Below are 13,736 nucleotides of genomic sequence, written 5' to 3' on the forward strand. Positions count from 1 at the left end.
CAACACTTTCTTCTGGCTACCTGCCTCAGCTACTATTCTGATGCTGCCACCCGCATGATGCCACACATATGATGACAAGTGCTCCTTCTTTCACCCACCATTTTCAGCTGGTACTGGTATTGCCACCCACCTAACCACTCTTTCAACGGGTCACCCTGTGGTCTCCTATGATGGTGCTGCCACCTCCACACTGTCACTGTGCCACCCTGTGGCCTCCTCCTGGTGCTGCTTCTGCCGCCGCCACCTCCATGCTGCACACTCTGTCATTGTGCCACTCTGTGGCCTCCTGTTGCTGCTTCCATCTCCACACTTTCATTGTGTCACTCTGTGGCATCCTCCTGATGCTGCTGCCACCTCCAGACTCTGTCATTGGACCACTCTGTGGTTTCCTCATGCTGCTTCCACCTCACCACTATGTCATATGGCCACTCTGTGGACTTCTCTTGCTGTTCCCACCCTCCCCACTTCATGACTGGGCCACTATTTTGCCTTTTAGTCTGGCTGACATCATCATTTATTTTACCCTTCATCTGATCTGTCAGAAGGAAGGAAAAATGAGATGCACAACGGATCCTGTCTATGTAACAGCTGTAAGGCCTGCATGACATGGTCCCTATTTAGCATCAGAATTGGCGTATGATTTGGTAGCCAAAAGCAGGAGTGGGTGCAAAACACAGACGACATGCAAATATTCCATTCACGTGTCATCTCTGTTTTGGATCCACTAATGTCTTTTTTTGGGCTTTGGCAATATTGATGGATTACTGACCAAATGCTGACCGAGTGAAGGTGGATGCTTCACAGACAGGATCCGTTTTTTGGGGTTATTGTTTTGACGGATCAGAGGAAGGGCAAAATAATCAGTGACGTCAACACAAACTTACTGCTGACACCCTTTCCATTCTGTTGGGGGTGGGGGGCTCTATTTGTATAAGCATTTAATACAGGGTGGGCCATTTATATGGATACACCTTAATAAAATGGGAATGGTTGGTGATATTAACTTCCTGTTTGTGGCACATTAGTATATGTGAGGGGGGAAACTTTCAAGATGGGTGGTGACTAGAGTTGAGCGAACACCTGGATGTTCGGGTTCGAGAAGTTCGGCCGAACTTCCCGGAAATGTTCGGGTTCGGGATCCGAACCCGAACCGAACTTCGTCCCGAACCCGAACCCCATTGAAGTCAATGGGGACCCGAACTTTTGGGCACTAAAAAGGCTGTAAAACAGCCCAGGAAAGAGCTAGAGGGCTGCAAAAGGCAGCAACATGTAGGTAAATCCCCTGCAAACAAATGTGGATAGGGAAATGAATTAAAATAAAAAATAAAAATGAACCAATATCAATTGGACAGAGGTCCCATAGCAGAGAATCTGGCTTCACGTCAGCAGAGAATCAGTCTCTTCATGCCATAGCAAAGAATCTGGCTTCATGTCAGCACAGAATCCGTCTCTTCATGCCATAGCAGAGAATCTGGCTTCATGTCAGCACAGAATCAGTCTTCATGTCATAGCAGAGAATCAGGCTTCACGTCACCCACCACTGGAAGAGGCCACTGTCACACATTTAGGCCCCGGCACCCAGACAGAGGAGAGCGGTCCCGTAACAGAGAATCTGGCCTTATGTCAGCATTGAATCTGTCTTCATGTCATAGCAGAGAATCAGGCTTCACGTCACCCACCACTGAAACAGGCCACTGTCACACATTTAGGCCCCGGCACCCAGACAGAGGAGAGCGGTCCCGTAACAGAGAATCTGGCCTTATGTCAGCGCAGAATCTGTCTTCATGTCATAGCAGAGAATCAGGCTTCACGTCACCCACCACTGGAACAGGCCACTGTCACATATTTAGGCCCAGGCACCCAGGCAGAGGAGAGAGGTCGCGTAACAGAGAATCTGGCCTTATGTCAGCACAGAATCTGTCTTCATGTCATAGCAGAGAATCAGGCTTCACGTCACCCACCACTGGAACAGGCCACTGTCACAAATTTAGGCCCCGGCACCCAGACAGAGGAGAGCGGTCCCGTAACAGAGAATCTGGCCTTATGTCAGCACAGAATCTGTCTTCATGTCATAGCAGAGAATCAGGCTTCACGTCACCCACCACTGGAACAGGCCACTGCCACACATTTAGGCCCCGGCACCCAGACAGAGGAGAGCGGTCCCGTAACAGAGAATCTGGCCTTATGTCAGCGCAGAATCTGTCTTCATGTCATAGCAGAGAATCAGGCTTCACGTCACCCACCACTGGAACAGGCCACTGTCCCACATTTAGGCTCAGGCACCCAGGCAGAGGAGAGAGGTCGCGTAACAGAGAATCTGGCCTTATGTCAGCACAGAATCTGTCTTCATGTCATAGCAGAGAATCAGGCTTCACGTCACCCACCACTGGAACAGGCCACTGTCACACATTTAGGCCCCGGCACCCAGACAGAGGAGAGCGGTCCCGTAACAGAGAATCTGGCCTTATGTCAGCGCAGAATCTGTCTTCATGTCATAGCAGAGAATCAGGCTTCACGTCACCCACCAATGGAACAGGCCACTGTCACATATTTAGGCCCAGGCACCCAGGCAGAGGAGAGAGGTCGCGTAACAGAGAATCTGGCTTCATGTCAGCACAGAATAAGTCTTCATGTCATAGCAGAGAATCAGGCTTCACGTCACCCACCACTGGAACAGGCCACTGTCACACATTTAGGCCCAGGCACCCAGGCAGAGGAGAGAAGTCGCGTAACAGAGAATCTGGCCTTATGTCAGCACAGAATCTGTCTTCATGTCATAGCAGAGAATCAGGCTTCACGTCACCCACCACTGGAACAGGCCACTGTCACACATTTAGGCCCCGGCACCCAGACAGAGGAGAGCGGTCCCGTAACAGAGAATCTGGCCTTATGTCAGCGCAGAATCTGTCTTCATGTCATAGCAGAGAATCAGGCTTCACGTCACCCACCACTGGAACAGGCCACTGTCACATATTTAGGCCCAGGCACCCAGGCAGAGGAGAGAGGTCGCGTAACAGAGAATCTGGCTTCATGTCAGCACAGAATAAGTCTTCATGTCATAGCAGAGAATCAGGCTTCACGTCACCCACCACTGGAACAGGCCACTGTCACACATTTAGGCCCCGGCACCCAGAGAGAGGAGAGGTTCATTCAACTTTGGGTTGCCCCGCAATATAATAGTAAAATGAAATTAAAAATAGTATTGAATGAGGAAGTGCCCTAGAGTAGAATAATATATTGTTAAGGGGAGGTAGTTAATATCTAATCTGCACAAGGGATGGACAGGTCCTGTGGGATCCATGCCTGGTTAATTTTTATGAACGTCAGCTTGTCCACATTGGCTGTAGACAGGCGGCTGCGTTTGTCTGTAATGACGCCCCCTGCCGTGCTGAATACACGTTCAGACAAAACGCTGGCCGCCGGGCAGGCCAGCACCTCCAAGGCATAAAAGGCTAGCTCTGGCCACGTGGACAATTTGGAGACCCAGAAGTTGAATGGGGCCGAACCATCAGTCAGTACGTGGAGGGGTGTGCACAGGTACTGTTCCACCATGTTAGTGAAATGTTGTCTCCTGCTAACACGTTCCGTATCAGGTGGTGGTGCAGTTAGCTGTGGCGTGGTGACAAAACTTTTCCACATCTCTGCCATGCTAACCCTGCCCTCAGAGGAGCTGGCCGTGACACAGCTGCGTTGGCGACCTCTTGCTCCTCCTCTGCCTTCGCCTTGGGCTTCCACTGGTTCCCCTGTGACATTTGGGAATGCTCTCAGTAGCGCGTCTACCAACGTGCGCTTGTACTCGCGCATCTTCCTATCACGCTCCAGTGTAGGAAGTAAGGTGGGCACATTGTCTTTGTACCGGGGATCCAGCAGGGTGGCAACCCAGTAGTCCGCACACGTTAAAATGTGGGCAACTCTGCTGTCGTTGCGCAGGCACTGCAGCATGTAGTCGCTCATGTGTGCCAGGCTGCCCAGAGGTAAGGACAAGCTGTCCTCTGTGGGAGGCGTATCGTCATCGTCCTGTGTTTCCCCCCAGCCACGCACCAGTGATGGGCCCGAGCTGCTTTGGGTGCCACCCCGCTGTGAACATGCTTCATCCTCATCCTCCTCCACCTCCTCCTCATCCTCGTCCTCCTCGTCCTCCAGTAGTGGGCCCTGTCTGGCCACATTTGTACCTGGCCTCTGGTGTTGCAAAAAACCTCCCTCTGAGTCACTTCGAAGAGACTGGCCTGAAAGTGCTAAAAATGACCCCTCTTCCTCCTCTTCCTCCTGGGCCACCTCCTCTTCCATCATCGCCCTAAGTATTTTCTCAAGGAGACATAGAAGTGGTATTGTAACGCTGATAATGGCGTCATCGCCACTGGCCATGTTGGTGGAGTACTCGAAACAGCGCAACAGGGCACACAGGTCTCGCATGGAGGCCCAGTCATTGGTGGTGAAGTGTGTCTGATCCACAGTGCGACTGACCCGTGCGTGCTGCAGCTGAAACTCCACTATGGCCTGCTGCTGCTCGCACAGTCTGTCCAGCATATGCAAGGTGGAGTTCCACCTGGTGGGTACGTCGCATATGAGGCGGTGAGCGGGAAGGCCGAAGTTACGCTGTAGCGCAGACAGGCGAGCAGCGGCAGGGTGTGAACGCCGGAAGCGCGAACAGACGGCCCGCACTTTATGCAGCAGCTCTGACATGTCGGGGTAGTTGCGAATGAACTTCTGCACCACCAAATTCAGCACATGCGCCAGGCAAGGGATGTGCGTCAAACCGGCTAGTCCCAGAGCTGCAAAGAGATTTCGCCCATTATCGCACACCACCAGGCCGGGCTTGAGGCTCACCGGCAGCAACCACTCGTCGGTCTGTTGTTCTATACACCGCCACAACTCCTGTGCGGTGTGGGGCCTGTCCTCCAAACATATGAGTTTCAGAATGGCCTGCTGACGTTTACCCCGGGCTGTGCTGAAGTTGGTGGTGAAGGTGTGTGGCTGACTGGATGAGCAGGTGGAAGAAGAGGAGGAGGAAGCTGAGTAGGAGGAGGAGGAGACAGGAGGCAAAGAATGTTGCCCTGCGATCCTTGGCGGCGGAAGGACGTGCGCCAAACAGCTCTCCGCCTGGGGCCCAGCCGCCACTACATTTACCCAGTGTGCAGTTAGGGAGATATAGCGTCCCTGGCCGTGCTTACTGGTCCACGTATCTGTGGTTAGGTGGACCTTGCCACAGATGGCGTTGCGCAGTGCACACTTGATTTTATCGGACACTTGTTTGTGCAGGGAAGGCACGGCACTCTTGGAGAAGTAGTGGTGGCTGGGAACAACATACTGTGGGACAGCAAGCGACATGAGCTGTTTGAAGCTGTGTGTGTCCACCAGCCTAAATGAGAGCATTTCATAGGCCAGTAGTTTAGAAATGCTGGCATTCAGGGCCAGGGATCGAGGGTGGCTAGGTGGGAATTTACGCTTTCTCTCAAATGTTTGTGAGATGGAGAGCTGAACGCTGCCGTGTGACATGGTTGAGATGCTTGGTGACGCAGGTGGTGGTGTTGGTGGTACATCCCATGTTTGCTGGGCGGCAGGTGCCAACGTTCCTCCAGAGGCAGAGGAAGAGGCCGAGGCGGCGGCAGCAGCAGAAGAGGCCGAGGCGGCAGCAGCAGAAGAGGCAGCAGGGGGAGCCTGAGTGACTTCCTTGTTTTTAAGGTGTTTACTCCACTGCAGTTCATGCTTTGCATGCAGGTTGTGCTAAGGTTCAGAACGTTAGTGCCTCGCTTCAGGCTATGATGGCACAGCGTGCAAACCACTCGGGTCTTGTCGTCAGCACATTGTTTGAAGAAGTGCCATGCCAGGGAACTCCTTGAAGCTGCCTTTGGGGTGCTCGGTCCCAGATGGCGGCGGTCAGTAGCAGGCGGAGTCTCTTGGCGGCGGGTGTTCTGATTTTGCCCACTGCTCCCTCTTTTGCTACGCTGTTGGCTCGGTCTCACCACTGCCTCTTCCTCCGAACTGTGAAAGTCAGTGGCACGACCTTCATTCCATGTGGAGTCTAGGACCTCATCGTCCCCTGCATCGTCTTCCACCCAGTCTTGATCCCTGACCTCCTGTTCAGTCTGCACACTGCAGAAAGACGCAGCAGTTGGCACCTGTGTTTCGTCATCATCAGAGACGTGCTGAGGTGGTATTCCCATGTCCTCATCATCAGGAAACATAAGTGGTTGTGCGTTAGTGCATTCTATCTCTTCCACCCCTGGTGAAGAGCTAGGTGGATGCCCTTGGGAAACCCTGGCAGCAGAGTCTTCAAACAGCATAAGAGACTGCTGCATAACTTGAGGCTCAGACAGTTTCCCTGATATGCATGGGGGTGATGTGACAGACTGATGGGCTTGGTTTTCATGCGCCATCTGTGCGCTTTCTGCAGAAGACTGGGTGGGAGATAATGTGAACGTGCTAGATGCACTGTCGGCCACCCAATTGACTAATGCCTGTACCTGCTCAGGCCTTACCATCCTTAGAACGGCATTGGGCCCCACCAAATATCCCTGTAAATTCTGGCGGCTACTGGGACCTGAGGTAGTTGGTACACTAGGACGTGTGGCTGTGGCAGAACGGCCACGTCCTCTCCCAGCACCAGAGGGTCCACTAACACCACCACGACCATGTCCACGTCCGCGTCCCTTATTAGATGTTTTCCTCATTGTTCCCGTTCACCACAATTTTGAGAATGGCAAATTTGGGAATAGTTTTTCAACCCAGAAAAAAAAATGTACAGATTTGCTTGAATAGAAATGTGAGACCTGTTTTTTTTTTGCACTCTGTGACAGGTTAAGGTTTAATCACAGAATCAGACTTCTATCTGCACGGTAGCGTGTGTCTTAGGTTTTTCTGAATGACACTATCAGTACCTTCAATGTAAGATATCCTTTTTGGGATAGATTTCAAGTAGGCCTCAAATACCAGAAACTAGTTATTTTGAGAATGGCAAATTTGGGAATAGTTTTTCAACCCAGAAAAAAAAAAAGTGCTTTTACGGTCGCTACAAATAACTTGACCAGCTAAAACAGTACAGATTTGCTTGAATAGAAATGTGAGACCTGTTTTTTTTTGCACTGTGTGACAGGTTAAGGTTTAATCTCAGAATCAGACTTCTATCTGCACGGTAGCGTGTGTCTTAGGTTTTTCTGAATGACACTATCAGTACCTTCAATGTAAGATATCCTTTTTGGGATAGATTTCAAGTAGGCCTCATATACCAGAAACTAGTTATTTTGAGAATGGCAAATTTGGGAATAGTTTTTCAACCCAGAACAAAAAGTGTGCTTTTACGGTCACTACAAATAACTTGACCAGCTAAAACAGTACAGATTTGGTTGAATAGAAATGTCAGGTCTATTTTTTAGGCGCTGGGTGACAGGCTCAACTTGCCACTGATGTAGTATAGGGCCAAAAAATAACCACACTGTTGATGGTTAAATGCACTTGGGTGACACAGGCTCAGCCTGCACCAGATGTAGTATATGGCCAAAAAATAACCAGACTGTTGATGGTTAAATGCACTTCGGTGACACAGGCTCAGCCTGCAGCTGATGTAGGATATAGCACAAAATAACCACACTATTGATGGTAAAATACACTTGGTGATAGCTTGTGCTGGCGCACCACAAGTCACAAAATGGCCGCCGATCACCCCAGAAAAAAAGTGATCTAAAAACGCTCTGGGCAGCCTCAAAAAAGTGAGCAAGTCAATATTAGCACTTCAATGATCCACAGCTGCAGATCGATCACAGAATGAAGTCTTTTGGAGGAGTTAATCACTGCCTAATCTCGCCCTAACGTCGCAGCTGCAACCTCTCCCTATGCTTCAATCAGCAGAGTGACGTGCAGCGCAACGTGACCCAAGCTTATATAGAGGCTGGGTCACATGCTGCACTGGCCAATCACAGCTATGCCAATAGTAGGCAAGGCTGTGATGGCCTCTTGGGGCAAGTAGTATGACGCTTGTTGATTTCCTGCTTTGCAGCCTTTCAAAAAGCGCCAAGAAAGCGCCGAACACCGAACCCGAACACAGACTTTTACGAAAATGTTCGGGTTCGGGTCCGTGTCACGGACACCCCAAAATTCGGTACGAACCCGAACTATACAGTTCGGGTTCGCTCATCCCTAGTGGTGACCATGGGCCATTTTGAAGTTGGCCATTTTGAATCCAACTTTTGTTTTTTCAATAGGAAGAGGGTCATGTGACACATCAAACTTATTGGGAATTTCACACGAAAAACATTGGTGTGCTTGGTTTTAACGTAACTTTATTCTTTCATGAGTTATTTACAAGTTTCTCTTTGTTTACAGCCATTGACATGTCGCCGAGGTTAACAAGTGAGGAGTGGATAGAAATTGTGTTGATGTCTGGTGAACGCAGTAACTGGTTCTTTGCAGCAGATTTCAATGCAAGACACCCTACGAGACCACCCATCTCCCATGCTACAGTTAGCAAACTGCTTGCTAAGTTTCGTGAAACTGGTTCAGTGTTGGATTTGCCAAAATGTGGACGCATGATATCTGTCTCTAATGAAGAAACATAAGTGGCTGTCCTAGCTTCATTCAGCAAGAGCCCACAGCGTAGCACTCGCCGCATGTCACTGGAGAGTGGCATTAGTCGAACATCCCTTCGGCGGATATTAGCTGCTCACAAATGGCACCCTTACAAACTCCAGCTACTGCAGCATCTCAACGAGGATGACCCAGATCAGCGCACTGAATTTGCAGAATGGGCAAAGCAAAAATTGGAACAGGACCCTCAGTTTACGCAGAAGATTTTGTTCAGTGATGAGGCAAACTTTTATGTGAATGGTGAAGTTAACAAACAAAGCCACCGCTATTGGTCTGACACTAACCTACATTGGATAGATCCCTCCAAGACTGTTGGAACAAAAAAATTGATGGTATGGTGTGGTATATGGGGTACAAAGATAGTGGGGCCATTCTTCATCAATGGAAACCTCAAGGCCACTGGATATGCAAAATTGCTACATGATGATGTGTTTCCCTCTTTATGCACTGAAGCTGGCACGTTCCCTGAGTTTTTCCAGCAAGATGGTGCACCACCACATTATGGGTGTCAGGTCCGAGCATTCCTAGATGAACAGTTTCCTGGAAAGTGGATTGGTCGTCGTGGGCCAGTTGAATGGCCCCCAAGGTCTCCCAATCTGACCCCCTTAGACTTTTATCTTTGGGGTCATCTGAAGGCAATTGTCTATGCTGTGAAGATACGAGATGTGCAGCACCTGAAACTACGGATACTGGAAGCCTGTGCTAGCATTTCTCCTGCGGTGTTGCTATCAGTGTGTGAAGAGTGGGAGAAGAGGGTTGCATTGACAATCCAACACAATGGGCAGCACATTGAACACATTTTATAAGTGGTCAGAAACTTGTAAATAACTTATGAAAGAATAAAGTTACATTAAAACCAAGCAAACCATTGTTTTTCTTGTGAAATTCCCAATAAGTTTGATGTGTCACATGACCCTCCTCCTATTGAAAAAACAAAAGTTGGATTCAAAATGGCCAACTTCAAAATGGCCGAATTCACCACCCATCTTGAAAACTTTCCCCCCTCACATATACTAATGTGCCACAAACAGGAAGTTAATATCACCAACCATTCCCATTTTATTAAGGTGTATCCATATAAATGGCCCACCCTGTAGAACAGGTTCTGTAGAAATCTGTGTGGAATCAGTAGATTCGTGTAAAAGGAGTGCGCTCTTTCACGCTATAGTAGGATCTTGGGCCTCTGCACGGTTCTTTATACCTGGCACTAACATTGACCTGTAAGGCTGAGTTCACACTTCAGTTATTTGGTCAGTTTTGGCCCTGTAACTGCCCAAATAAGTGAAGTGTGCAGTGATTCTAAGAGCGACACCTGTCATCTACATTTCATACTGACTCACAGAATTGTTTCACTACCACAGTAGACTCCCTATGCATGCTACTGTAAGGCCTCATGCACACGACCGTTGTTTTATTCCGTGTCCGTTGTTCAATTTTTCGTGATTTTCTGCGGACCCATTGACTTTCAATGGGTCAGTTGAAAACTCGGCTAATGCACCGTTTGTCATCCACGTCCGTGATCCGTGGTTCCAGTCCGTCAAAAAAATATAACCTGTCCTATTTTTATCACGGAAAACGGTTCCCGGACCCATTCAAGTCAATGGGACCGTGAAAAAACACGGAGGCACACAAGATTGTCATCCGCGTCTGTTTTTTTCCTATCATTTGCATGGCAAACTTGACTTAGACTTTTTTTAACTTTCCTTCATATCTGGTGATCCTCCAAAAATAAAGGAAGACACACAGAAACAAAAACGGAAACGGATCATGGAACAACGGAACCCCATTTTGCGGAACGGAACACAACAACGGTCGTGTGCATGAGGCCTAAGGCACATATTCTACACCACTATAAAGGCTCTCTGCAGCCAGGAAATATCAGTTTTTAACACAATTCGCCACAAATAAATTTGGATCGAACCAAATATTTTCAATATTCGGCGAATCGGCCGAATCAAATTTTTGAGAAATTCGCTCATCTATAACTATCACTATTAAATAGTATTATTTAGATACATACATTTAAAGCATATTATGTCTCTTTATTATTTATTAACATAGACATATTAGTTTAATTAAATGATTTATTTTGTGACAGGGTCACTTTAAGCATAACATTGTTTACAAAATTAATGTCCATATCCTTTGTCTGACACAATCGTTCTTCTTGTCAAGTCAGTAAATGCTCCTATCACATCTTTGTTCCTCAAGGTGTATATCAAAGGATTCAGCATTGGGGCTATTACACTGTAGAACAAGGAGGCCATCTTGTCTTGGTTCACTACATGGGTTGATCCTGGTCTCATATACATAAATATGATGGTGCCATAAAACAGGGATACAACTATAATATGTGACGCACAAGTGGAGAAGGCCTTCTTTTGCCCCACAGATGTGCTTATCTTCAGTATGCTGGATATGATATATCCATAAGTAATGAGTATAAGGAAAAATGGACCCATCACCACCAACATAGCAAAGAAGAAAATAACGGTCTTATTAACAGATGTATCTGCACAGGCCAACTCCAGTACTGAAGGAACCTCACAGAAGAAGTGATTTATTACATTGGGACCACAAAACGGCAATTGCAGTGCAAAGACTGTATGTATAATAGAGTTTAATATGCCGCCAATCCATGAACCAGCTGCCATCTTAATGCACAAGGCGAGATGCATAATATTAGTGTAGTGTAATGGGGTACATATAGCCACATACCGGTCATAGGCCATTGACAACAAGAGGTAGCACTCCGTCCCTCCTAGAGAAAGATGAATGAACATCTGACTGGCACATCCAGCAAAAGATATGCTTTTTCTTATGGACAAAAAGTGTACGAGCATTACAGGAACGATAACTGTTGTGTGCCAGATGTCCAAAAATGACAAGTGACTCAAGAAGAAATACATAGGTGTATGAAGTGTGGAGTTTATTCTACTGATTATAATGATGGCTATATTACCTTTTAGTGATATAATATAACACGGTAAAAATATTACAAACAAGATTATCTGAATATTTGGCAGGCTGGTAAGTCCAAGAAGAATGAATTCCTCAACTTGCGTGTAGTTCGACATGCTCATGCCAATGCCAGGATTCTGTAGATGAAAGTACATACTGTAGAACAGTATCACAACAGTCGGGTTATATCCTCCAGCATTCACTGGGTACGAAACTTAAGTTAAATGGCAAATGCTTTATTACATCTGGTGTGACTACATTATGCTAGCCATAGTTCTCTTTAAATTATATATATATATATATATATATATATATATACACACTGCTCAAAAAAATAAAGGGAACACTTAAACAACACAATGTAACTCCAAGTCAATCACACTTCTGTGAAATCAAACTGTCCACTTAGGAAGCAACACTGAGTGACAATCAATTTCACATGCTGTTGTGCAAATGGGATAGACAACAGGTGGAAATTATAGGCAATTAGCAAGACACCCCCAATAAAGGAGTGGTTCTGCAGGTGGTGACCACAGGCCACTTCTCAGTTCCTATGCTTCCTGGCTGATGTTTTGGTGACTCTTGAATGCTGGCGGTGCTTTCACTCTAGTGGTAGCATGAGATGGAGTCTACAACCCACACAAGTGGCTCAGGTAGTGCAGCTTATCCAGGATGGCACATCAATGCGAGCTGTGGCAAGAAGGTTTGCTGTGTCTGTCAGCGTAGTGTCCAGAGCAAGGAGGCGCTACCAGGAGACAGGCTAGTACATCAGGAGACGTGGAGGAGGCTGTAGGAGGGCAACAACCCAGCAGCAGGACCGCTACCTCCGCCTTTGTGCAAGGAGGAACAGGAGGAGCAGTGCCAGAGCCCTGCAAAATGACCTCCAGCAGGCCACAAATGTGCATGTGTCTGCTCAAACGGTCAGAAACAGACTTCATGAGGGTGATATGAGGGCCCGACGTCCACAGGTGGGGGTTGAGCTTACAGCCCAACACCGTGCAGGACGTTTGGCATTTGCCAGAGAACACCAAGATTGGCAAATTCGCCACTGGCGCCCTGTGCTCTTCACAGATGAAAGCAGGTTCACACTGAGCACATGTGACAGAGTCTTGAGATGCCGTGGAGAACGTTCTGCTGCCTGCAACATCCTCCAGCATGACCGGTTTGGCATTGGGTCAGTAATGGTGTGGGGTGGCATTTCTTTGGAGGGCCGCACAGCCCTCCATGTGCTCGCCAGAGGTAGCCTGACTGCCATTAGGTACCGGGATGAGATCCTCAGACCCCTTGTGAGACCATATGCTGGTGCGGTTGGCCCTGGGTTCCTCCTAATGCAAGACAATGCTTGACCTCATGTGGCTGGAGTGTGTCAGCAGTTCCTGCAAGACGAAGGCATTGATGCTATGGATTGGCCTGCCCGTTCCCCAGACCTGAATCCAATTGAGCACATCTGGGACATCATGTCTCGCTCTATCCACCAACGTCACGTTGCACCACAGACTGTCCAGGAGTTGGCAGATGCTTTAGTCCAGGTCTGGGAGGAGATCCCTCAGGAGACCGTCCGCCACCTCATCAGAAGCATGCACAGGCATTGTAAGGAGGTCATACAGGCACGTGGAGGCCACACATACTACTGAGCCTCATTTTGACTTGTTTTAAGGACATTACATCAAAGTTGGATCAGCCTGTAGTGTGTTTTTCCACTTTAATTTTGAGTGTGACCCCAAATCCAGACCTCCATGGGTTGAAAAATTTGATTTCCATTTTTTTATTTTTGTGTGATTTTGTTGTCAGCACATTCAACTATGTAAAGAACAAAGTATTTCAGAAGAATATTTAATTAATTCAGATCTAGGATGTGTTATTTTTGTGTTCCCTTTATTTTTTTGAGCAGTGTATATATTATATATATATATATATATATATATATATATATATACACATATATATACACACACACACACACACACACACACACAGTTGAAACCAGAAGTTTACATACAATAAATAAAAAGACACATATGAATGGCTTTCCTATTTTTGGTCAATTAGGATTACCATAATTATTATTATTTGCCAAATGCCAGAATAATGAGAGAGAGAGAGAGAATGTTTTAAGGCATTTTTATTACTTTCTGCAAAGTCAAAAGTTTACATACATATCATTAATATTTGGTACCATTTCCCTTAAACTGACT

The 13,736-nt window shown here is 47.4% G+C and overlaps 1 protein-coding gene across 1 annotated transcript; it reads right to left on the reverse strand.

Annotated features, from left to right (window-relative positions):
* Nucleotides 1–10,709: 10,709 nt before the first annotated feature.
* On the reverse strand, nucleotides 10,710–11,663 carry LOC120986598 (olfactory receptor 2B6-like). The gene has a single exon (XM_040415262.1). The coding sequence runs from the start codon at nucleotides 11,661–11,663 to the stop codon at nucleotides 10,710–10,712; it is 954 nt and encodes a 317-aa protein (XP_040271196.1).
* Nucleotides 11,664–13,736: the final 2,073 nt, after the last annotated feature.

The sequence above is a fragment of the Bufo bufo genome, chromosome 1 (assembly GCF_905171765.1).
Source record: "Bufo bufo chromosome 1, aBufBuf1.1, whole genome shotgun sequence".
Taxonomy (NCBI): Eukaryota; Metazoa; Chordata; class Amphibia; order Anura; family Bufonidae; genus Bufo; species Bufo bufo.